Source organism: Crocodylus porosus, unplaced genomic scaffold (assembly GCF_001723895.1).
Source record: "Crocodylus porosus isolate Cpor-Errol unplaced genomic scaffold, CroPor_comp1, whole genome shotgun sequence".
NCBI classification, from domain to species: domain Eukaryota; kingdom Metazoa; phylum Chordata; order Crocodylia; family Crocodylidae; genus Crocodylus; species Crocodylus porosus.
The window spans coordinates 62,078,769-62,103,712 of NW_017728907.1; the positions used below are offsets into that span (position 1 = coordinate 62,078,769).

The 24,944-nt window shown below is 41.2% G+C and overlaps 1 protein-coding gene across 1 annotated transcript in view; it reads right to left on the bottom strand.

The window, feature by feature from the left end:
- Positions 1-2,649: 2,649 nt before the first annotated feature.
- The window catches only part of SLC35D1 (solute carrier family 35 member D1), a 28,289-nt gene continuing 5,994 nt past the window's right edge, over positions 2,650-24,944 (bottom strand). Inside the window, exons 6-10 of the mRNA XM_019531596.1 lie at positions 22,782-22,874; positions 17,162-17,229; positions 15,030-15,108; positions 10,425-10,507; positions 2,650-7,043 (exon numbers count right to left, since the gene is read on the bottom strand). Coding sequence (XP_019387141.1) covers positions 6,935-7,043; positions 10,425-10,507; positions 15,030-15,108; positions 17,162-17,229; positions 22,782-22,874 — 432 coding nt within the window. The 3' untranslated portion in view covers positions 2,650-6,934. The remainder of the gene's footprint in view (positions 7,044-10,424; positions 10,508-15,029; positions 15,109-17,161; positions 17,230-22,781; positions 22,875-24,944) is intronic.

Sequence of the window (24,944 nt, forward strand, 5' to 3'; positions counted from 1 at the left end):
GTGTCCCCCTTCCAGGAGGGGGGGGGTGCAATGGTGGCCAGCCACACTCCTGCACCCCATGGAAAAGCTACCTGTAGCTCTGTCCCACTCCACTGCCCACCCTGGGACCCCCATGCACCACCCTAACTAGGCCATGCCCGCTGCTCCACTCTCTCCCTCACTACTGGGGGTGCGCTCTATCTGCCCCGCACACACACCTCTGCCACGCCCCCCGCATAGACTTACCTGCAGGGAACTGCCTGGTTCTTTCATGGGCACACAAGTGCACAGGACACCCCCTGCCTCCAGCAGCTCCTTGCAGGCTGGACTGCTGCCAGCCTGCAAGGGGAAACCTGGATCTCTGCATGATGCTGCAAATCTGGGACAAACGCTGTCTGGGAGTCATGCAGCCCAGGACCGGGACTTGATGATCCTTTTCCAGGACTGTTCCCCCCCAGCCCATTAGGGACAGGTGGTCATCCTATCCCTAATTTACCAGTGTGGCCACAAGCCTTTCAGCTCCAGAAAAGGTAAATGGGGACTAGGCTTGTAACACACAGCTGTTTCCTTTTCGGTGTAAAATGAGCTAATGGTCAGCCATGCAACCCTTAGAGGATTTCATCACCCACCCCCCCCTCAAAGGAAGGAAAAAAAAAAAAACAAAAAACCAAACCTCTTGACACAGGAGGGCACAGGAGTCATTGAGGTAAGAAGCTTTCTTTGGCTCTGGTTCCTGTAGGTATTCCTGCTTAGCAAAAGCTTAATTGCCAGCCCTGCTGGGCCAGATTTTATTTATTTCTAATATACAAACAGCCAAGGTGCCCATATCTGTCTCCATTGATACTGTAGGCATCCAAGACCAAAAAATCTAGACCCTCAGCCTGCCTGCTCAGATGCCACTTTGCTCTAGGGACAGCCCAGTTTGTCAGTAAAGCTACTTGGGTACCAGATGGCAGTTCAGGCTCTGCCCTCAAGCAGCTCACCCTGAGCAGCTCACCACAGCCAACTAGAGCTGCAAAAGGGACGTGTGAGGACTACATGCCTGTGTGGGTAGTGCCCTCGGGTGGAGACTTGTATTCTGGCAGCAGCAGTATGGTTTTCTGCCAGCCTGGCTGAACCACCCCCTCAAACTGCAGAAGCCCTCTCTGTTGGCACAGCTGCATCCAACCCAGAGTAGCCCATCCCTTCCTACACCCTGAACTAACCTCGCTCTGCCAGCAAATCTTTGTAGTGTTGACCAGACTTTAGAGCCCTCCGTGCCCCCCCTCCAGTGCATAGGGCAAGGTAGATGCCCCCAGACAGGAGCCACAGAAGCCAGTCTGCTACCCAGGTTACTGCCAAAGGGCCCAGGCACACAACAGCACCACAAGGGAGTGGGGCTTTACCGCCCATCAGCTATGCCAGGGATGCCCAGGCACCTGGTCTTAGCCAACAGCAAATGAAAGCTAACTTGCTAACTAAGCTCAGCCCTCAGTGTGCCCGTGTGCTAAGGTGGCAAGAGAAATGCTGAGTGGATTAACGTTTTCACAGTTACGCGCGTGCAGTGCAAATAGGGCCGCAGCTGGAGCACTGTGCCTCGTTTCGGGCACTGCACGTGAAGACGGATGCGGAGAATCTGGAGAGGGTCCAGGGGAGAGCCACTTGCATGATTAGTGGCCTCCATACAAAACCCTGTGAGGGGAGGTTAAGAGATCTGGAGCTCTTTAGCCTTCACAAGAGACATCTGAGGGGAGACCTTGTAGCCGTCTCTAAGTTTATCAAGGTGGGGACAACAGAGAGATAGAGACACGCTATGTACCATTATTCCTAGGAGTAACTAGGAATAATGGGTACAAACTAGTGGAAAGTAGATTCAGGTTAGACATTAGGAAGAAATTGTTCACAGCAAAGGTAGCCAGAATCTGGAAGGGGCTGCCAAGAGAGGTTGTACTGTTACCTAACTTGGAGGTCTTCAAGAGGAAGCTGGATAGGCACCTGGCTGGGGTCGTCTGACCTCAGTCCTTTTCCCGCCTGGGGCAGGGGGTCAGACACAATGATCCTTCAGGGTCCCTTCTGGCTCTACTATCTATGCATTAATCTATTTTCTGTCCAGGTCGTTGAATTTGGCCAGCTTTATCTCTTGTCATTTGGAAAGCAGTGTGCAAGGAAACAGATGACTAGCTGTGCTACATGGTTGGTTGCAGTATTGACTCTATTTATCATCTTTAAGTTTGAAAGGTGTTCTGTAACAGGCTGTTATGCAAAAAGTAAGGTGGCCAAGCATAGGAACTAGCCTAATAGCCGAGTGAAGCTGCAGAACGTAACTGCTCTCAGAAGGACGGTGGTGATGGCTACGTTGTTCATGTTCCTCTGGGGACAAGACATTAAAATGGGAATGTGAGCAGCAATGGCACAGAACTGTGTGGGTCATGCTAACGTTCTCCAGAAATGTCACATGATTGCTGATAGGTTAAAGAGGTCCTGAATGTAAACCCCACTGCTCAAAGTATTAGTGCTTGAGTTAACGGATCAAATGAGTTAAGTTGATTAGTTTACTTGGTGTTTTCTATGGTCCATAGATTGCATAGCATGGGTCAGCATCTGTCTCATCAGCCACACGCCTCATGCTGCAGTTCAGATGGCTGAACTAAGAAAATGAAGATTGTGGGTGAGAGGAAAAAAACACCAGTGTTTCAGGGAAAAACAGTATTTATTTAAAGCCAGTACAAAAATACATAGGCACATAAGATTCCTTCTGCTATCATTCATGAAGTAATATATATATATAAAGCCTGCAGTACATTCAAATCAAAAGCATCCTTTGAACACTAAACGGTCTTTTTGTAAATAGACTCTTTATAGAAAAACATATTTAGAGTAAGATTAATAGTATAGAAAATATTCTATTGTATGAATTTTGTTCACCTTCCCAGTGTATACAATATCATCTGGATCTTGGAACTAAAATGTGCACGTTTACAAACAATGTAAGCTTTAAAAATATTTTACAGGACAATAAATCTAACCAGTAGATTAAAAAAAAAAAAGGTAGAAGTTCTCTCAGTAACGAACACCTGACCGAAATGCTTCAGACCAGCATGATGATAAGCAAAAATAAAAGCTATATGAAAATATTCCAGTTTAAGCTACTGGTAAGAATTAGAAGGCTTGGCTAAAGACTTCCATGATTTGGTCAAACACCACATTAAGTTAATCTAACTAAACCACTTGAAGCAAAATTCTGTGCTGCTCCTCTAAGGTAAAGCACAGAAGGAAGAGATGCAATGGCAACTTTAACCCTTCTCTGCATCTTCCCTTTTCCTGGCCCTGAGCTTCTGGTATAATTTGGAAAGCTCTGGGCCTTTGTCCAAGTTGTACCCCCGCCTCCCCCAAGTCTCTGCAGACCATTTCAACTCATGAAATTGCCATAAAGGGGTGGTGCTGTAGTCCTACCTTAACACCTACCCCCAAGCCAAGACTTGCAAGAGGATATCTAAAGGCAAACTCATGGCTCTCTTCCTTGGTGCCTGCACTAGGGGAATAAAAACCACCACAACTGGGAGAGGGACTTTTAAGGTCCATTTACACAGCTCTGATCTTTAACCTAGCATAAAGGGTCTAGAGAGAGGTTTTGTGCCATGATCTTGCTAAATTAAAAAAAAGGGCTTTAGAACAAGTATTTTGATTTGCATGATCAACTAAATCAAAGCATTAATCTTGGAATAAGTTTTCAGTGTAAGTTAAAAACACTTCCATGATGACCCATTTACAATGACCAGTTTCTTGGTTTTTCTCCCTCACAAAGAAAAGCAAAGATTTAACAGGAGAAATTTCATTTGCTGAATTTAAAATCAGCATGTGGAAAAGGCAAACAATTTAAAGTTAAGTGCATGATTCAACAGCTGTCTATAAGCAAGACTACTGAAAAAGCAGACAAAGAGAAAGTGTCATACAGTCTTTTTCCTACTGTGTACAGTTCACACCCTTGTTCTGAAATATTAGCTTTCTCCAACTTTGATACAAGAGCTGCAATAAATCTACCCAAAATCCCAGATCTCTCAAATTAACACCTAGGTGTAATGAGGGGAAAATTAGGTTACATAGGTCAAAACCAAACGTAGTTCAAGTGACTTCCATGTTGCGGAAGAAAGACTGTCATGATAAAGTTTTGCAGTTTTTACACTGGAATTTCTTAGTACACAATAAAATGGAAAACTATGCATCTGGTAAATCCTTCTGTTCTAGCTTCTTCCTAAGCTTATCTTATTTAAAAGAATACTCATCACAAACTTAAGGATTATTTACTTTCCCCCCATAATTAATTCCTCCTCTTCCACCTCCCTGACCGAGGGATTTAAAAAAAAAATTACAAGCAGCTTCACTGAACTCGTCCATCCCCAGGACTGGCTCTTCTTTAGGAGACTCATAAGGTCATGCCATCACAGTACAGTAGGAACTAACTGCATGATTTCAGGAAGCCTTTGACAAGTCAGGGTATCATTTGCACTGAATGCAGACTTCCACTTCCTTTAATATATAAACAGCGTATGTTTAGCTCATTTAAAAATACCCACGTAAGCAGGCTGTTTAAAGAGTCTGAAATGGAGGACTAGCCAACAATGCAGGCTGCCAAGGAAACACAGTAGATAAACACTGTATGGTTTTAGCCATATGTTGATTAAATGTTTTTGCACAAAAATCTACAGGAATTCTTACATCTGAGAGGTTACACATGAATATTCTGACAGGTGCAGCATTTCTTACAACCTCAGTTGGGTTTTCTACCAAATATCCTTTCAGAGGCAACTAGAAAAAAGTGCCTATGAAAGTCTCTTCTAAAAAAACAAAGGATAGAAGTAAAAATAAAGGGAAAGGGAAGTAGTATATAAATTTCACTGAAGATATTCACAGGGAGAGATTTAGAAAATAATACTGCAAAAATAAAAGTCAGTACTTAACTTTTGGAAAACTGCACTCAACAATAAGCCAGATACAGAATAAAATCTGCACAGGGCTACAACATTAGAACTATATCAGTACATATTAAATGTCCTTTTTTAGGGGAAAAAACAGACATTGCCTAGAAGAACAGAGGTAATGAGTTAAATATTCACTCTAGGCAACACTTTACAGACCTTTCACTAACTTTTAACATGCATAAAGTGTTAAGTGCTTTAACTGTTCAATATGCTGAACTAGAAAGTTAACTTATTTGTCTTTGTATCAGGATGAGAGAGCACTCAAAAACATTACTTTTAGAAAGAAGGCTTAGGCAAACTTTCACATGATTTTTTAAAGTAAAAGCTCAGCCGGATCTGCAAAATCTCAGAGATACCAGCAGGTTTATTTCAGGTGCTAGCGGGAACCGCTTTTGTGATTCACATGCCTAAAGGATGAGCCATTTCTTTAATTAAATGATCCCACTGCAGCACCAACCTCAAAATAATTCTAGGACTAGATCTACACTGCAGCCCAGTGTGGTCTAGACACCTGATCCACCTTCTTACAAGCTACCTCAGGTACCACAAGTTATCAAGCCACAGGTGCACAGAGCTAGCTCCGTGTGGGCTAGCTTACCCTGCTGAGCGGCAACCTGCCGTGCTGCTCAGACTAAGACTGAAAGGTCAAGTAGTTGACTCAAACTGATTTTCAGAGAGGCCCTTGCCAGTTCACCAAAGTATCCCATCAATCCGAAAGTACTGCGTCTCTAGTATTGTTGAATCTCTCCTCGAGATTGCTTACCCTACCTCAATTTTGCAAGCATTAACGTGTTTGAGACCAGCATAGAATCTGAGCAGGGTGGAGAGAGGCTTCAAAAAAATTTAAAATTAAAAGCATCTATTACAAAACCCCCACAAACTAATGGTCAAAACATGGTTGAATGGTCAAAACCTAAACATTGGCATGTATTGCAGAACGGCTTCCTTTATTAAAAGATCAGCAGGCTCCAGCCTTTAATATGCAAGTCATTCTTTTCTCTACCAAAAGAAAAATTATATTTCAGTCCCTCTGCACTTCTAGCTCACGAAATTCCCCCAACTTTGGAAAGCTTAACATTGACAAGAAGACCAAGCTCTCCAACACATGAATAGTCTTTTCATGACTTTTGCAGGGACTACAGAGGGTTTATGGTTAGTGAAAGCTTATAAAGCTAAATGATTACTCTGTTCTTTTCTAAGACTGAGGTGAATACAGCACCAGAATCTGTGACCAAGAGGAAAGGCTATGAAAGCTTTACACAGTCTTTATACCCTCCTGATCCCAGCTGCTTCAAGGAATGGACACACTCCTCCCCTCCAAAGAAGTCAGGCAGACAAAATTTCAAAGAATAATTCTTTGGAGGCAGTTCATACCAATTCCTGCCTATTGTACCTCTGTGTTTGAGGGGCTCCTAAAAAGAAAGCTTTGTGGCTGTCCTTCCCAATGCCTGCACTGATGAGTCCCCCTCTGACTCAACCTAGGACTTTGCAAGCTGCTTTATATCACTGTCCCTTTTACACCGCGTAAAGGGGATAGAGTAATTTTTACTGGTGTCCCTGCGCAGAGCTTATTCAACACTGTTTAAGATTGCCTGCTGATCTGCTTAGTTGCATCACAATACAGATGCAAACTAAACTGTAACTGAATGAGTAGGACAAGTCTTCCCACAAGACAATACTATACTCAATAACATCCAGAGTACTTTTCACACAACCCTCTTTAGTCAGAACTCCTACATCATCACTGCTTTACTACCAGGTTTCAGAATAATTAAAAACATGTTTTTCTCATAGCCTAAATTAATCTGATGTGTATTTAATGTACTATCAATTATAAATCTTTTAAACAGATTTGTAAAAGGCTGCAGTCTTTAGATTGTCATGGAATAATGTTGGTACTTTGCATTTGCAAAGATACCTACATTGACAAATTTTTACTACCGCCAGTAATCATCACTGAATCAAAGCCAAGGGTTATTTTATAAGTAATTCCCTGGTTATACTGAGCTTTTTCCTTTAATGTCCATCTTGATGCTAGCTTCAGACTGCTTATTCAGCTGTTCTTCTGTAAAAGTGATGTAGGAATACACCAAGCTTCCAGCAATACTGCAAAACATTTTGAAATAAAAGAATGAAAGAAATTGCATTAACATTAGAACTGCAAGTAAGTTATTACGTATGTACTCTACACACTCCAAAAATACTATGTTTGTACCCTCTGCAATTTGCAAATAGAAGATTCCAGTGAAGACGCTGGTCCAAATTTTTTGACCCATACCATACACCAATATAAGCATGGACCTCGTTACACAGACATTCAAAATATTAGACCTGACACTGCAGGCAGCCTGACATCCACAAAACCAAGAGCTTTGAAAACACCCTTTGTCATGTTTTACAGAAAGCTGCAAAGGGAAAAAAAAAAGACACGAAGGTGGTACAATGCAAGAAGGCTGATGAAGAGTGGTGAAGTGCCAACCATAAGCTTGCTTTACTTAGCTAATCTCTGCCTCCCGCCTGCCTACTCCCCACCCCCATATACACACACTTTGAATTCCACCCTACCTTTTCCCATACACGGTGTATTCTGTTCACTTGGATTTATACCCTCAGTGCTTAATAGCCAGAAATACTAGTTTGGTTGGTACATCTTCTCCATCATTGGTTGGTACATCTCCTCCATCATTGGTATCGTAGCCAAACGTCACCAGTTTGGCTACGACAGGGAAAAATGGCAGAGGCTGTTCTTTGTATAGCTAATAAGTGAAAAGGGTGGCATTCATCTTCTAAGGCCATATTGACCTAGGTCAAGATCATGAAACAACATTATAACCAAGTCCATTGGAAAGCTTAAGCAACATCACTCTCTTTTGCTACCTTTCAGATTCAGATGTGTAATTTAGCAGATAGTAAGAACAGCCCACAATTACAGGCATATTTTAGCAACACATTCCCTTCACTCTGAAGTACTGCTAAGGCCATTAGCAGGCCTGATATAATTAGAGCTGTAAATATTCAGCCAGAACAGGAACTATAAAAAAAAAAAGGCAATGGATTCATTTTAGTTCAGTGAAATGTAGGTCAAGACTGTACCAACACCTTCCAGCTTATGCGCACTGAATACCAAACAAACTCCTGAATTCCCAGCGCTACTGCCTGGGACCAATAATGCATTTGCATTGTGTACTGATGCTTTTAAAGGAAAAAAGCCAGAGGGGGCAGTTAATTTTTAAAAGCCATTCAGGAGAGGGTAAAAATTCACGTATATGTTCTGTTTACAACTCTCTGTAGTTATAAGTCAAGAATTGGGTTTTTTTGGTCCTCCCCTTGCTCCCTCAAATTTTAAAAAGTTATTTTTCCTTCTATGGTTTCACCATGAGCCCTAAAAGCAATGTCAAAGGATCTGTCAATTGAATAAGTCCAATATTCTGTCCTCAGAAAGTAGTTGGTGCAAGATGCTTCAGAGAAACCCCTATAAATTCTCTCATGTTTGCAATACATTCAAGAGACAAAACTTATTCTTTCCTCAGCTTATGCTTATGTTCTGAACACGATGGGTAATCATCATTTACTTTAACCTTGACGCTCAACAGCACATTGAATGTATCTACTTCTCCTAAGACTCCTGACCGTCACGCACAACAGAATCTGGGCACCCTCCGTATGAACTCAATAGCAACACTCAATTCCACAGAAAATCCCTGGCCTTTTTCCCTTTCAAGGGCAAAAGGTACTTCGCGACATGTGTAGTGCCATTTCATTTTAATTGCCAAAAAATGGGAAAATTGGGGGCTTTTTAATCAGAGAATTTTGGATTTTTATCAGAGAAAACAAGGATCCCTGATCATCACTTAGTTCATCTCATTCACCTAGGGCAAGCTGGAAGCCAGGAGGATCAGGGGAAGACCTGCTTATTTGCTTTTACTACCTTTGTGGGGAAGCATCTGACTTCTTCACAAATAAGATGGTGGTCAGACCAGGGGGCTAATAAGTGGTCAAAGCTTCCAATTTTCATTCCAATGTTGGAGAGAATCCAATGTAGTCAGCTGCATGCATGCATCTAGAGATTCCCTGATGGCATCTTATTTTTTTTCCTGTGCTGTTAGATCAAGTATTTTTGTCCATGTGGCAGCTGAGATCAAGAACAAGAAATCTGGAAGATTAAATTATATGGGCACGCAGCATCTCTGGAGAAACTCCTAGAAGCTGACAGTATCTTTGTGGAGGATCGGGGGGAGCAGGTTGGGGAAAGGAGTCTGTATTCTTTAAGTCTTAAGTTCCTCTTGTCCTACACCTTTCACACATATGGATGAATGCATATGCTCTTGTTTCTGAGGTGGAACTTATTCTGCCTCCCTGGGGGAAGTTTTCTGGTCCATTTTATACCTCAGAAGCTTATCCTGAGCATCTAGCTTGCATCACTCAGACACAGTTCAGTGCCACTCCCAGCCCTGGCTAGGCAGAGGAAGGCTGAGCACCTTATTTAAAATTAGATCAGTTTATTAGATGACACTTGCATCCTGCTGCAGGAGTCTCCATGTTTTTTTCTCTCCAGGGATTTTACTGATTGATCATCTCTCTTTAGATTCTTAGATGTATCTATTCAATTTTGAAATTTACAGCCTACTTCAATAGCAAGTATAAGCAAATAACTTGCTTTGAGTTTCAAAGCTATGCTAATTCTTCGAACAGCATAAAAGTGACATGACGTTTTTATATACCATACATAGGTTCTAAGTATCAACATGCCCCTCCTAAGCCTCATGAAATGCAAGGAGGAATATGTTTTATAAAAACAAGGTAAAAGTAACATAGATGTCACACTGGATACATGCGCATTCTTCCATGAGAGCTTACCCTCCTGCATTCCTTGTGTTTTCTCTCTCCCCCTTCTAAGTCAGTTTACAACAGATGAACATTAAAATGTGTTTTGTGTTGCAGCTTAAACCTCATGGACACTTTTACATGTGCTCCAGGGGTGAAGGGTGGGGAGAGCTTTAATTAGAGTTTACCACATCTCCTATATCACCATCCGTATGCTTAAAAACGGTGGGGGGGGGCTCTTAAACTAAAGCTCATTTGACAAGCTTTAGATAAAGTACCTCCACCACCATTTTTAAGCACAGGAATGGTGATACACAAGATGCAGGAGGTTGCTGGAATGCGGCAATTACCACACTCCAGCAGACGTGCTCGAGTGTGCCAATGCACACAATATACAAACTTAACTTTATGTACATAAGACCCTTGATGCCAATGACACTATCCACATGCCTGCATGTCTGCACGATCAGGAGCTATCATCTCCTAATGTTGTGGTTGGTCGGTTCTTTCTGTTAGAACAAAGTGCTGTTCTCTGCTGACATCTAATTCCATAAGTGTTCAGACGGCTCAATACCGTTCTCACCAATTCCATGACAAGCTGGTGCAATTTAGAAGTCAGAAATAATTTTGAGAAATATCATACACTGAAGATAAAAGCCTTACCTGATATTTAACCCAATGAAGTTTGTCCATGTAAAAATATAGTCTCCTCCAAAAAACATCCCAATATACGTTATTAATATGTTCTGGAAAAAAAAAAATAAGATTCATGCATTTTAGGTATTCACATTTGTCAACAGAATGTAGAAATGTGAAAGAAACTCATATTTGCTTTGTAAGTCTGAATTAAAAGTAGCCATTTTCACAACCACTATATATAGGCTTTAATATGTTTTGCCCTGACAAATGCAACACTTCCTTCAGTTTGCTTTGCTAAGCCTGAAAACAAAGGCTGCCAAAAAAAAAAATAAATCTATACAGTGATTCTTAACCAGGTTTGTTAGATATGCAAACATGATTCACAAGACAAATGCACAGGTTTTCTTAACCACTGGGTTAAGAAAAAAACAAAATTAAACAAAAAAACCACATTCAGGTCTGTTGCGGTTTCCCCAAATTCTTTGCAACAGAAAAATTGCTTTATTATTTTTCTGTAGTTAAAAAAAAAAGTGAAAAATAAGGGCTGTCATTTTCAATGGGATGTCTCGAGTCTGAAAAGGTCGTGCTCCCCATGTCTTTGCTAGGCCAGCAGTTCCCTTGCTCTGCCCTGTAAGGAGGTAGATGCTGCCCTTACTCTTAAATTATGCCCTGATGAAACCAAAGGTGCATGAACGAACACACGCACGTTGCTGGAAGGAGGTCATCAGTTAAGATAATTTATTTTCATTGTTGTCTAGCTTTCCTCAGACTTCATCCATTTCATTAAATACTTTACTTAGGGTTCTTGTTACACCTTTGGCTCAGTACTCTCTGCTTGCAACCACAAAGCCTTCCACAATACTGCTATAGCTGGACTTCACAGGGGTTTCATCTAAGTTCACAAGGCAAAAGATACTTAGCACTGCCCCAGCAGGACACCAGATGCATAGTTTGGCAACAAGTCACTGCTGAGAACCCATGTCAACATGTGGAAAGGAGCCCAGACAAATGTGGAAGAGCTCTCAGGCTAGAAACAGGCATTGTCTTTGGAGTGGGATCAGCTGTGCCAGTCCAACTCCAAGCACAGCTGATTACTGGGGGTCTATAGACCTTACCGAGGCCCTTGTCTCACAGGATAGGCCTGTTCCACCCCCAGTTCTGCAGGACAATGACCCCACATGCCATGCCCAACTCAGGGTGCAGCAAGGATTCCCATGGCATGCATCTGCAAAGTGGAGGACCCCCAGGGAGTTGCCATGCTTACAGATGCATGCCAAGTCAAGGTGCAACAGCCTGATATACACCCCACGAATTCCTATGCAGGGGAGTATACAATAAGCAAAGATACCCTCCCATTTAAGGCATCACAAAGTGACTACTAGGGGTGTTGTGCCCTATTCCATTTGGTTTCAGTTCATTGATTCAGATCACTGTCCCTGATTTGATTTGGCTGAATCCAAACCTGAAGATTCAATACTGATCCGGAGAATCAGTGATTCAGACACAGACACAGCTTTAGAAGTTTTTTCTACATACTTTTTTGTTTGCAAGATTTCAGGTAAAATTGCAAAGATGAATTTTTCCAACTATTTGAGCTGGTCTAATAAAAGATACCAGATTTACCCAAAGAACCTTGTCTGCCTATGTCCTTAGACCAATACAGCTACAACAACACCCACGAAGAACAATTGTATCAATGTCCTTATGTGCATTAGCCAATTCAATCACTGGACTAGGCGACCTAAAATATCTATTGACAATACCTAGGCATTTGTGTGTGCACAGACCACAACGACACTGAAAATAGTTACTTCAACTACATTACGTTATTAGAGTTAGGCTTGTGGTTGAACAAACATAAGCAGAGTCTTACAATTGCCCCTGCCTGGCATATAAGTGCATCACATACATTGCCAGAGACAAAATTATGCTTCTAACCAACTACTTGGGTATAGTACTAAGTTAGCCTATAAGGTGCATCTCTACCTTGCCTTCTGCCTGACTTCAAACTAACGTGGCTAAAAATCATAATAGCACTCTTTAGGTTACTGCGATTCTTTTGAGCACTGATGTTGGCATCTGAATATTATTGTGTAAAGTAAATTCCACAAACTAGGTGCCTGATCCCAAGACACTCAATCATTTAACTAAAATATTTTAAAGACAAATGTCACCTTTTGTCACATACACACACACAAACAGTCGAAAATTAGAGAGACAAATCTCCAACAATGCCAAATTGCAATTTATAGTATAAATGGTTAACTTAAGTGGACTGCAGAAGGGAGTTATTTTGAGGGGTTTTTAATCTAACATGAGGTACAATTAAGGTCCCCTTGTTAGTGACCATCAATGCAGAGAATGCAAGCTTTACACCTAGACTGGAGAAGACAATCACAGAGTGTCACCCGGATCAAAATGAAAGCACTGACCTACATGGAATGACTTATGCCAACTTTAAGCTTGGTTAAAAAAAAAAAAAATTAGAAAAAGCTATGACACTGGAATGTTATAATTTAACTCTTTTTTTTAAATCTAAATGCTTTAAAAAAGAGGGCAGGACCACTGGCAGGGGATCTTATTTGAAATTTTAAAAAATTGCTAGAGGCAAAACAAATTTAAAAAATACCTTGATCCTCCAAACACTTATGTGCATGATTGTCACAAGTATTCCCTTTAACTTCACCTTTACTTATATATGTGCATAACAATGTACAGCATTGGGATTTAAAACTGCATTTTTACTAACAATTTATGTCAGGTAGTATGAAACTACCCTATTTCAAACTATAATTGCTTCATTTTTAGCTAAGTCACAGAGACCTTCATAACATTACCAAGGTCATTATGTCCTTGCTGGACCGAATGAAATTTCAAAGCATAAGAGCCTAGAATTAGGAACCTATATTACACTGGAACGTAAATCCTATTAGTGACCAACTACCTGAAAAAGTCCACCTTTACCTCATAAAAAATCCTGGAAATATTTATAAAAGAAATCAGTTTTATCAGTCTCCAGCTTTTTCACTTGGTAAAAAACACATGTAAGTTACAGTAAAGATGTAATGGAGTTTTGATTACCTGTAACCTCATCTTTCCATGTAAAAATAAATATTTCCATTCATTTCATACAAGGTCAAGATTTAATACACTTATTTGGTGATGGCATGTTGCAAATGCTTTCAATATGGAGTAGAAGACTATGGTATAGCTTTTTACAGTTCCAGCAATTGGAATTGCATAAGCAATTTCTTTGTAAACTCAGGAAGTTAATACTTGCAGAGATGCTTTAAGACAATACAATACATTCTTGGTTGGCCATGAGGGTTAAAGACTCTTTTGAGAATCACTTAATTTAAAAACCCAAACCTATGAAAAAAAGCTGAAAGATTCATTACAAACCAAGTTTTTATATTCATTTGAAACATAATTTCAGTTCCTATTAAAGCCTGAGACCATTACAGAGTTTTTTGGGCAATAAACTGAATAAAAGAAATGAGTCAAACTTGTCCTGCCATAACAAAAAAAAGCAGTAGCTAAAAAACTGAATATGAATCTGCAATTCTGCTAGATTTTCATTAGCAAGCTGCACATGTATTAGATTAAAATGCTACCAAAACCTGAAGAAGATAAACTAGTAGTGTCAGAAACTGATATTTGAAATTGGGGACACCACTGGAAGAGCACGCCTTCTACCTTTAGCAAGAACATAGAAAGAAAAAATACAACCTTGAAAACTAGCAATACCTCAGTTTACCATATGCCTTTAAGTCAACATTGTAAGTAAAATTCAGAAGCAAAAAAGACAGCTAGGATGTCAAAAAATGTCACTAGACAGCATTAAAAAGTGGCAGTCTTCTAGCCTTTAACTGCTGCAAAGCTGTAACTTCATTAAATGTCAAGGTCATCAGTGACAAGATTTCAAAAATAATCTTGCAAGAGGTCAGGATTTCTAGGGTGATATCTTTTATTCGACCAACTGTATAGTTGGGATGGTTAGACAAGCTTTTGAATGCAGGACATCCTTCCTCAGGTACCAGTTTCCAAGGCTCTCTCTGTTGAATCTTCCAATGCATCACAAGCAATTAATTTGCCCAAATAAAAACTGGTTTCAGTTATCCTGTATTCAAGATTCTACTGGGGGAGAGAACGGTCTACTCCATAGCAAAACAATACTTAAAAAGTATGAAGCGTGTTGCAGACTTATCAACTGATTTAAAGAAAAGTGCCAGAGAACACTTGTATTAATAAAAGAAAAAAAGGCCAAAACACTTTATTCAGCATTAAAAACTAACAAAACTCACAATTAATTGTGGTTCCTACCCATGCAGTGGGGAGCCCCCATGGCTGAAATGTTGTCAACAGGGGCGTCATATCCCTGAATGACAGGATTTCTGGGAGAGAATCTCTAAATTTGGCCTGGTCTTCTCTGTCTCCCTATACTTTAAATTTTTGTTAGCATGGGGTTAAAATTACTTCATGTTCAACACATTAAACAGATAATTCTTTCATCCCAACAAAAGGTTGGGAAAAAATACCAATTATGATGTGCTTTTTAAGCTTTGTACAGTTATCATTGTAATAGAAGGGAAAACCATGCACATATTTAAAAAAATATGTATAACTTACCTTAATACAGCCAACGATTGTAGTTGTGAGAGCAGAATTATACTGAGTGCAAAGAACAGTGGAGTACATCAAAATAAACCTGAAGGAAAAAAATTCAGAACTGAAATGCCATCGTCTACTCCCCTGCTGTTAATTTGACAACATGTTTTTTCTATTGCTAGTCTGGCAAGACCTGCATTAAAGCTAGCTGCAACACCAAATGTCTATTTGCCATGATTTCTGATCTCTCAGATGTTATATATCAACTAGGGCAAATACACCAAATAGTGGTAACATTAACTGAAACATGGAAACTATCACTTTTAGAAACAGTGAAACAGAAGTTTCAGAAACAAAATATATGCCCTGAAATCCCTGATAGATGCTGACAGTGTCACACAGTCCTGGTCATCTTCAGTGCTGTGCCACACCAGATAGCAGTGGCTAGCCTGAGGTCCCCAACAGCATGGCAGCCAGACCACACTGACTGAGCACAGACCAGGGATCTCAGGGCTTCCAGTCTTGTGTGGCAGCCGGCTTCTCTTGCTGTACAACTCTTGCTGCTTGAAGAAGGAAAGGACCTGAATTCTGGACTCCTGAATGTCTCTGAACCAGGGGCAATACATATGGTAGGGCCACCCTGGAACAAAGCAGCTCAACAAAGGATCGCTAGGCTCCTGGTTCCACTGAGAATGTTTCAACCCTACCCAAGAGACCCAATTTGAACAAAAAGTTATGACAGAAATGTGCCTGGCAAGTAAATGTTGCCATCTGCTTCTGTTGAGTCTTCTAATGCATCAAAAGCAATATATTTCCACAAAACAAACTGCTTTCAAAACTGAGGTTTTTCCAATTAAAGAATATTCTTTGGAAAATTTCCAATCAGCTATAACTTACATTACTCACATGGTTACAACATGATCTGCCACAACATGTGGCAAATACCTTTTGTACACTCTTACTTTGTGTACTGGAGGACCCACACATTAACAGGACAGGCCATTTCTGATCCGTTCAAGTTAGCAAAAATATACCAGAAAATTCACATACACTGCAGTGAGCTCCAGGTTTTAGTTTTAAGAGAGTAATTTAGTTTTATTTATAACAATGTGTGCCTGCAAGTGTATAGTTTACATGTACATGCATACACACAGTGCTTATTGAAACCAAGAAGTTGTAGCAATAGAATGTCATCTGTTTAACCCTTTAAGGCATGTAAAACAAGACAGTTGCAGGGTTATCTTTTTTGGTGGACTCAAATTAGAAGTGAACAAAGCTAAGAGAATCAGTTGGACCATGCCCGTTTGTGTAAAAGGAAATGTCAAAATATGCCACGTTGCTTATAAAAACCACTAAATATCAGAAAAATCAATACATTATCATGAATTTGGAGTCTCACCAAAAATCAGAACCAGCAGTAGCCTCTGAAACCAAAGGTATGGCTTATGTGACATATGGTGGCAACATGCTAGGAAATGCCATGCTTACAGAGCAGCACAGAAATTCTCAGCTTGGTGTAGTTTAGCAAGTTAAGGTGCATTTAGGCAGTATATGACAGAATTTTAGCAATGAGTGCCCCAAAAAAGTGTTTTTACCAGCACTGAAGTTAGACTTAAGTTGACACTTTATAACCAGTAAAACTTCAGCTATATTGGTTGAGGGAATACATCTCTGATTTAGTTAGTCTATAACCGTGATTCTCAACCAAGGTGTCAGAGCCCTGGAGTGCTGCCAGATCCTTCGAAGGGTGCACGAGGTGCAAAGAGATAAGCAGATACTTGTAGGCTCAGGCTTGTCCCTATCTGAACAATCCCCACGCCCACCGCCAAGGAAATAAGCACTGTAATATATAAATACTTTTTTGAAATTGGGTGCCCTTAGTTCACAAGTTATGGAGGGATGCCTCGTGTTCAAGAAGTTTGAGAACCACTGGTCTACAAGATGCAAATCTACGCTGCCTTCTGCCTAACTTCAGGCCAACACAGCTATCTCGGAGGATACAACAGACATTCACAGTACGTGTGCGCATGCTAATTAGTGAACAGGACTTTCAGAAAGTAGAGGCTTCCTTAGTATTTGTTGGAAAAGTTACAATATGAGAAAACTTTACTTGGAGAAAGAAGAACACACAGGATGGTTGAATAAATACTTACCCCATTACACACGACAGTGTAAACTGTATAAGGAAGAGTGTATCTGCCCAGCCTTTATATTCCATTGCCTGAAAGAAACAAATGTTGCAAAAAAGGTTAATACTGTAACATTCTGCTGTAGTAACACTAGAGCTGAAGCATGACCACAGAAGTTTGGTCTTAGCCCACAAAATGATCCTAGCACTGTCTTCTGGTATTGTCTTCACTTGAATTCTTACTCTGAAAGCTTCAACATGCCAACCAAGCTTAAATTGCTACTAGACTCCACTCACCACGTTTCCAGTGAAGAAGGGAGAAAGGGACACTGCTTGACAAAAGCATTAATGTACAAGATTACATTCTTGAGAACCAGCTTTCCTACACTGTATAAGACAAAGCTAGTGTAGAAAACTGCAAGTTAATATTCTTAATCATACAGAGGGTCATGAGAAATTAAGTGTCCCATCAATGTCCAAAATTAAATAGAGAACCAAAAGGTTCCTAAAGGAACCTAAAGTAGTTTAAAAAGTAGTAAGATAAAAAGCAAATAAAGCAGGCACTCTGTAGCCAAAAATAAGAGTTTTATACTTTACAGTGCCTTGTATTTTAAAACCTAACACATGCGTGTGTGTGCGGGCGCATGTACGTGCGCGCGAGTGAGTGAGATAGCGAGAGAGAACTTATTAAGGTGTATACTTTTATAGGAATTTTCTGAAGCAAGTTTCAGAAAACCCTTTTCAATACTTTGTATGACGTTTGCCTCTACGGGTCCAAGAAAACAACTTTCTATTATTCAATCATAGTGGATAATACTGCTATTGCGATTTGATGTCTATCAGCTTCAAAACAATTTATATTTAGTACCTCTTTACCTGTTTTAAGGTCTACCCCACAGCAGAAAGTGCTAGATAGCTGACCAAAACACTGCATGTGGCATTATGAAAGAGTGTCAAGAACATGCATTTTTCATTTTACAAATGCATAGTGTCTATCCCATCTTACAGATGAGAGGATAACAATAATGCCTACCTTATCCTTGTTCACATGGCCATGAAGTTCCATAGTCTGCATGCCATTAGGAATACACATGTTTTTGAGATCCCTATACTATGCAATAATCCAGATGCCACATAATGCCACCCTGTTTCATGTAAGCAGTTCTGCAAGGTAGAAAGCAACTAAGACCAAACGCAACTTTACACAATCCACTTTCGTTGTAGAGCAGATTCATAAAGTAAATTACAATGCCTGCATAGAAATAAGGAGAAGTGCAATTTGGTTCCTCACTGCACTTTCCAATGGAAAAAGCTACAAGCATTAAATTCACAGGAGCATCAGTTTCTCTCACAACTAGCTGTATATTTATTATCTAAACTGACTGATTGCCAGCATTATTCTTCATAAAGGGACCTTTTCTTTCAGTTTACACTGTTCTGTTCAGCAGCAATAATAATTGTGCTGCCTCCAAGTTTTTGACTGATACTGGACCAGAAAGAAAAGCAGAAGTTCCCTAATGACACAGACAGAGTTAGAACTGGATGCAAGAGGGGACACAGAAAGTACCTCCCTCCCCTGTTTTGGACATGGGTCAATGGCTGCAGGGAAGGAATGGGAAAGTATATGTTATGTTGTTCCAACTATTAAAGGAATCTGATTCAAAGGTGAATAAGGAAGAAGATTTACATATTGCTAATGATCATGCTGCAGTAACAACTGTGAGGTATTTTCCTTTGAGCGAAAGGTCTTGTTTTAAATCATACAGTTTTAAATCAAAGTGAGTCAGGCATTTCAAAATATTTAACAGTCCATTGCTAGTAGATGAATACCCTTTGACTGTGCTGACAAAGACTGCACAGCTAGAAGCAGGACAGGGAAAAATCTCTGCTACATATATTCCTTGCATATCTTAACAATACTGTTCCAAGCTGGTTTTGTTCTAGCTGAACTGTTGTATTAGTACATACATACATCTCTATTCTGCAGTCAGCAAACAACACTCCCCTCTCCCCATCCCGGTCTCACCCAACAAGTCCTGGAAAACATGTTAATGCCAAACAACCAGAGTGCCTCAGTGCCACACGTGCAAGTTCTCCACATAGCACACACTCTATGATGGTTTAGGATATTTCTAGATGGTAGTCAAGGTGTAAATGCAGTGCATAGAGACACATCAGAGCGGTCATGAATCCACCTAGCACATATACAGCTCCCAGTGGAGCTGTGGCAGCACAGAGCTCAACCCAGGCTGCAAAACCTGCTAGAGAAGTAAGGTGAATAAACTGTCAGCTTATGCTGAGCTCCGTACTGGCACAGCTGCACCGGGAGCAGTGCCTAAGGTAGCTAAGCTGAACTGCAGCAATACCTTAGTATGCTCTACAGCAAGGGTGGGCAATTATTTCAGGTGGAGGGCTGCTTAATGAGGTTTGATGAGCTTTTGAGGGCCACATGAGCTTTCGAGGGCCACCCCCCGACAGTTGCCCCACCCCCAGGTCACCATCTTGGGACCAGAAGTCCCGCCCCCAACCCCTGACCTGTGCCACTGGAATTCCCTCCTCTTGTCCCCCTGGAAATGCTCCTTTTGGGAAAGGGGTGTTGCCATCTTAGAACCAGAAAAAAATATCAAATGATGTACTAGAAGTCAAACACCTACTATAAAATATTTTAATTTTATTACAGAAAGTATTTTTACCATGATTTGTGTTTGCATAATATATAGAGAGGTGATCACATAATGACTTAAAAATAAATTCTTAGTCTTGTATATTGTGGGTAGGGGCCATGTGTGACTGTGTATGAGGGGCACAGGGTAAGTTGGGGGGTGTGGCGCTGGTGAGGTGTGAGGGAGGGGGGGTGTGGAGACCCCCCACACTCCCCCCATGGCGCAGCAGCAGACGGGGGTGCTCGGGGCCCTCGTGCCCGCAGCGCATGGCTGTGGCCAGCATTGCACATTGCAGCGATGGGGGCAGCCTCCTGGGCAGCCTCTTATCACTGGCGCTCCCCACCACACGCGCACAGCCCCTGCACTCACGCATCGTCGGAGGAAAGCCCTGTGTGCTGGAGCTGGCTGCCTTCCCCACCCTTGGACCTGAGAGGAGTTGTGCACTGGGCTTTCCTCCCATGCCACGTGAACAAGGGAACTGCGCATGCGTGGCGGGAAGCACCGCCAAGAGACTGCCCAGCAGTGGCTGTGCCCCTCGCCACAACATGAAGTACTGGACAGAGTCATGTGCTGCTGGGCACCAGCACCTGCACCAGGCACCAGTGCCCTCACCTGCTGCTGCTGCTACCATCATCTGCAGGCCATGGGAGGAGTGTGTGGGGGGTCCTCACACCCCCCAACCCTCCCTCACACCCACACCCTGCCCACCTGAGCTCCATGCTGCCACTGTCCCGCTGGGCTCCACACTGCTGCCAGCACCAGCCCCACGCTCCCACCCAGCGGCAATTCTGCCCCCACCCCCACCCGCTGCTCAGAGCAAGCTGGATGCCAGGGAAGCCAAGCAGGAACCCGGTGGCTGCAGCAGCAGTCCTGTCCAGAAGCTGTGTGCTGTCTGGGCTGGGCCCTTCTGCCCACAAGGGTGGAAGCAAGGCACAATAAGGTATGTTGGGGGGGTGTATGCATGGGTGCCTCACTCCCACCCTCATGGATGGAAGGGCTGGGCAGGGTGCAATTTGTTGCAGGGCATTGTAGGTCAGATGTAAGTGCCTGACAGGCCAGATCCAGCCCACAGGTCATTTTCTGTCCACTCCTGCTCTACAGGATAGGTAGTGCAGAGAAGAATCAACTGACTGAGAAGGGTTCTTCTTTTACTAGGATTTATTCACTTCACTATCATGAATTATTTAGATGTTTATTTTGCCTGCACTGGAGAACGCTATTTTTGCCTGCTGTATAGCTGGGGGCATGACAAGCTGTCAATATCTTTGACAAAAATTAATGAAATCCTGTGTTTAATGACAACAAATCATTTATATACTTTAATGATAGTGAAAACACCATCAACTTTGATTACAAATCCTCCTGCTTGACAGTTTTTCACTCCACAGAAATCCAATTTTTGTCTACCTCTGCGTAAAAGATTGCCACCCCTGCACAGAGGCTATGCTTTATTACTACCTAATTAACACATTCTTGGACTAACATAGAATATAGGAACTTTTGGTATTGTTATATGCTTTAGACAATAGGATAAAAAAAATCTAAAGCACGCAATTATAAATATATGTATGATCACAAAAAAAAAAAGAAAGCAAGCAAAAGAAAAAAGAAAGTGAGTTTCTTAGCCCTGTACATGCTGCATTCCCTGGTAGTAAAGTTGCAAAGAATGAGTCTTTGTTTTCCTTCACTGAACAACCTTTTGGCTGAGTTAAAGAAAGTTTATTCAAAAAAACCGGGAAGAGACACTTCTACACAGTGTGAATACAGACTCCCCAGTGTAGCGCACAGTCGACATTCTGCTTTATGTCTGTTGGCTCCGGTTCATAAATGAGCACATTTTCCTCAAATAAATTCCAGCTGAGTTGCCCTGCATCTATCTTAGGAGCAGGGGGGCCTGAAATACTCTTTCTATCCACATCCAGTTTCTCTCACAACTAGTTGTATATTCATTATCTAAACTGATTGATTGCCAGCATTATTCTTCATTCCATTAAACTAACAGATAAAAAATGTTCCAACTAGTATATGCAGGAGGTGAAAAGCTTGTCTTCTTTAAATATCTAGTCAGCAAGCACTCTAACAGTTTATAGGATGGCAGGCAGATCATGGTTCTAATAAAGGAGCACCATTAGGAATTACTCTATGCTTCAACTATTTCCACCCACTAATGTGAGTACATCTCTTTAAACAGCTACCATTAATGGTAGCCATAAATAAATCCAGTGATAAAGAGCATGCTCAGTTGGTATGCAAGTGTTCCAACATTTCTCTTTTTAGTCCGAACTATTTGTAGTTGAAAGTCCCTTAAGCGGTGTCTCTGGAAAGAAGAGATGCCAATCTATTTTACTGAAGCAGGTGTGCAAAAAAAAAAAAAAAAAAAAAAGGTTTCCAGCACCAACACAAGCAGTGACTAACAAATCAGGCATACTGGATATTAGTGTTCAGAATCACCACAAGTAATGTGATTACTTTTACAAAAGAACAGGCATTTCATCTTTCTAGTATAGTCTGGATAGCAACAAAACCTACTGCAGAAGAATTTCAGTCTGTCTAGTACTTGCTTTTAATTATTCCATTTCTCTTGAGGAAAAGAGAACTGCTTAGTGCTCATGAAGATACTTGGCATATAGTAATTTTCAAAGTTCAAAACAGAAATCAGGTCACTAATGCTCAATTCTCAGTCTTCTGGGGAATATATTTGTCCTTTTCACTCTTCCTTAAATATAGTATCTTATACCCAGTTTAGCTAGTAGCTGCCAGGTACTAATTATGGAAAGATGAAAGGACAAATTTAGATGAGTTTAACACTTAACGTATAAAAGTGAATATTAAAAGGAAGCAAAGAAAACATAGGAAGTAATTCTGCATTTGCACTTGCAAGTTGCAATATATAGTAGAACATTTTCTCTAGCAGTGCAGAAGAATACTTTAAACATATACACTGAAACATTTCAGTTGCATAATTTGAAATAAAAGTCCTACCTTTTGCGCATCTCCTGTGAAATAGGCAATGGCCAAAGTGGGAAGAATCATGAACAGTGCATTGTAATAAAGCAGACCATATTTTCCCAGCTCCTAGGAATAGGAAATAGTTGTGTATTTAGGTTGGCTCCAAATAGAAACAGAGAACCTTATGCACAGAGCTACTTAAGACGAAGTTTCATCAGCAAGTTGGAGTAATACCAAATATTTTTTTAATTATGAAAAAATCTTTGTATGATATTTTGAAGGCACTAAGCAAGTCCAAATTGTTGGTGCTCTTTCAGAGACCCAGAAGAATTTAAAAAATCATCATCACAATGGTTTTGATTATTAACTGCTGAAATGTAGGCACACTGTCAGAGACACAAACTTTCATTTCATTTCAGCTTTTTGGTTTGGAATTCAGAAGAGACGAGAAGGAGAAGGCCCTTGTTCTGACAACAAGGAGTCTCTGCACACCCAGGGTGCAAGAAATATCTTCCACTGGTCACACTTTCCATACTGGTGTAGACAGAGCCAAACTGTTTGACACCCAACAAAGAAAACTTGGTTAACTTCTGATGTAGGAAAGTCAACCACAGTGAGATGCTGTGGATCGTTTAGCCCTGTTTACGACAGCAGCTGAAGCATTCAACTATATTTCCAAGAGGAGAGAAAGATCATTGTGGAACTCTTTTGACAAGTGATCTCCAACTCAGACTAGTCTCCATTCATTAGGCTTTTTTTTATTTTTACCTAGTTTGGCTTTCACATAACAGGCTTGGAAACCTGCTTCATGGGTACAATTAGTCAAAGTGAAGTCTTTATCCTGTCAAATAGGAGTACAGTTATATCTAAGCATTTTAAGAATGAAGTGTAAGCTACAACGCTAAAATGGGCTATGAAAGCTAGTAGTAGGACATATGTCCGCAGCATGCCTAACTCGAGATACACATGGTATTTTGCCATTGCCACAGCAACAAATTCTTTACAAGACCCTCCCAACCTCTAGCCACCTTGGCCACACACAAGCTGCAGTCAGTCACCTGCACTGAGACCACATCTAGGCTAAACAAAAAAATACCCCATGCAACTTCTCATAACAGGAAAGAAAAGGAGAATTAAGATTAAGAAAAGCATTTGAAGTTACAGTCTCAGTGTTCACAATCACTATTAGCAAATTTAGAAGCTGCTTCATGGCAGATATCAAACACATGCTAAATGATTTATATCTGCTTGTATTTGTGCCTTGTCTAGCAAAATAAAGGCTTACTTACGCTCGCCCTGCAGATAAAGGTCACACTTATCTCTCAGATGATGTATTGTTTGGGGGGGGAGGGAGGCGCAAATCAGGGCAACTGCCCTGGGACCTGAACTTTGGGGGATGCTGTGGACAGTACTGTACAGGCCCCACTGCCACCAGCTTCTGCAGGCAGTTGCCCCCCCGCTGATGCCACGTTCTGTGGGCAGTCGTCACCCCCGCTCCCCCGGCCCCGCACAGGCTGCTATGCTCGGGCCCCGCACACCACTAGGGATGGCTCTAACTGGACACCCCCAACAAGTTCCACCTTGTACTTTCAGAGTAGCCTGAACAACTATTTTTTAATATTAACAACTAACAATTAACAACTATTTTTTCATAAGGACTTGGCCAGAGATTCCCGCAACCCCCCCATTAAGGCTGAGGCAACTCTGCCTCAATGTTAAAAAAAACCCAAAAAAACCCCAAGCAGCTGCATCTACACAGACACAACATTTCTGGGTTTGGCTGGAAAAAAGTACAAAGCAGGCTCACATGTTGCTTCTTCCTGCCCTTGAGAGGCTGCGGAGGGAGAAGAACGGCAGTTCACAGCCTAACAAAGAACCAGATTATTAATTCTTTCTAGAGGACCCTGACTTTGCAGCTAACTAGCTGAACTGAATACTTTACTTAGGGACCATGGTGCCAATACAAACAAACATGCTGTTACAGTTTTATGCGATCAATATTAAGGTTCATTTCAAGCTACATGCAGCAGAATAGAAGTGTCAAGTTAAGAATAATAAAACATTGTTCAGAAGACAAGAATGAGGAACAGCAGAAAATCTTACTTTATGTGCAAGTGATAAGGTGTGATCTGTTTAAAGACAGAGCACAATTCTTCAGGAAATAAAGGATCAGATTAACACACCATATGAGCAGCA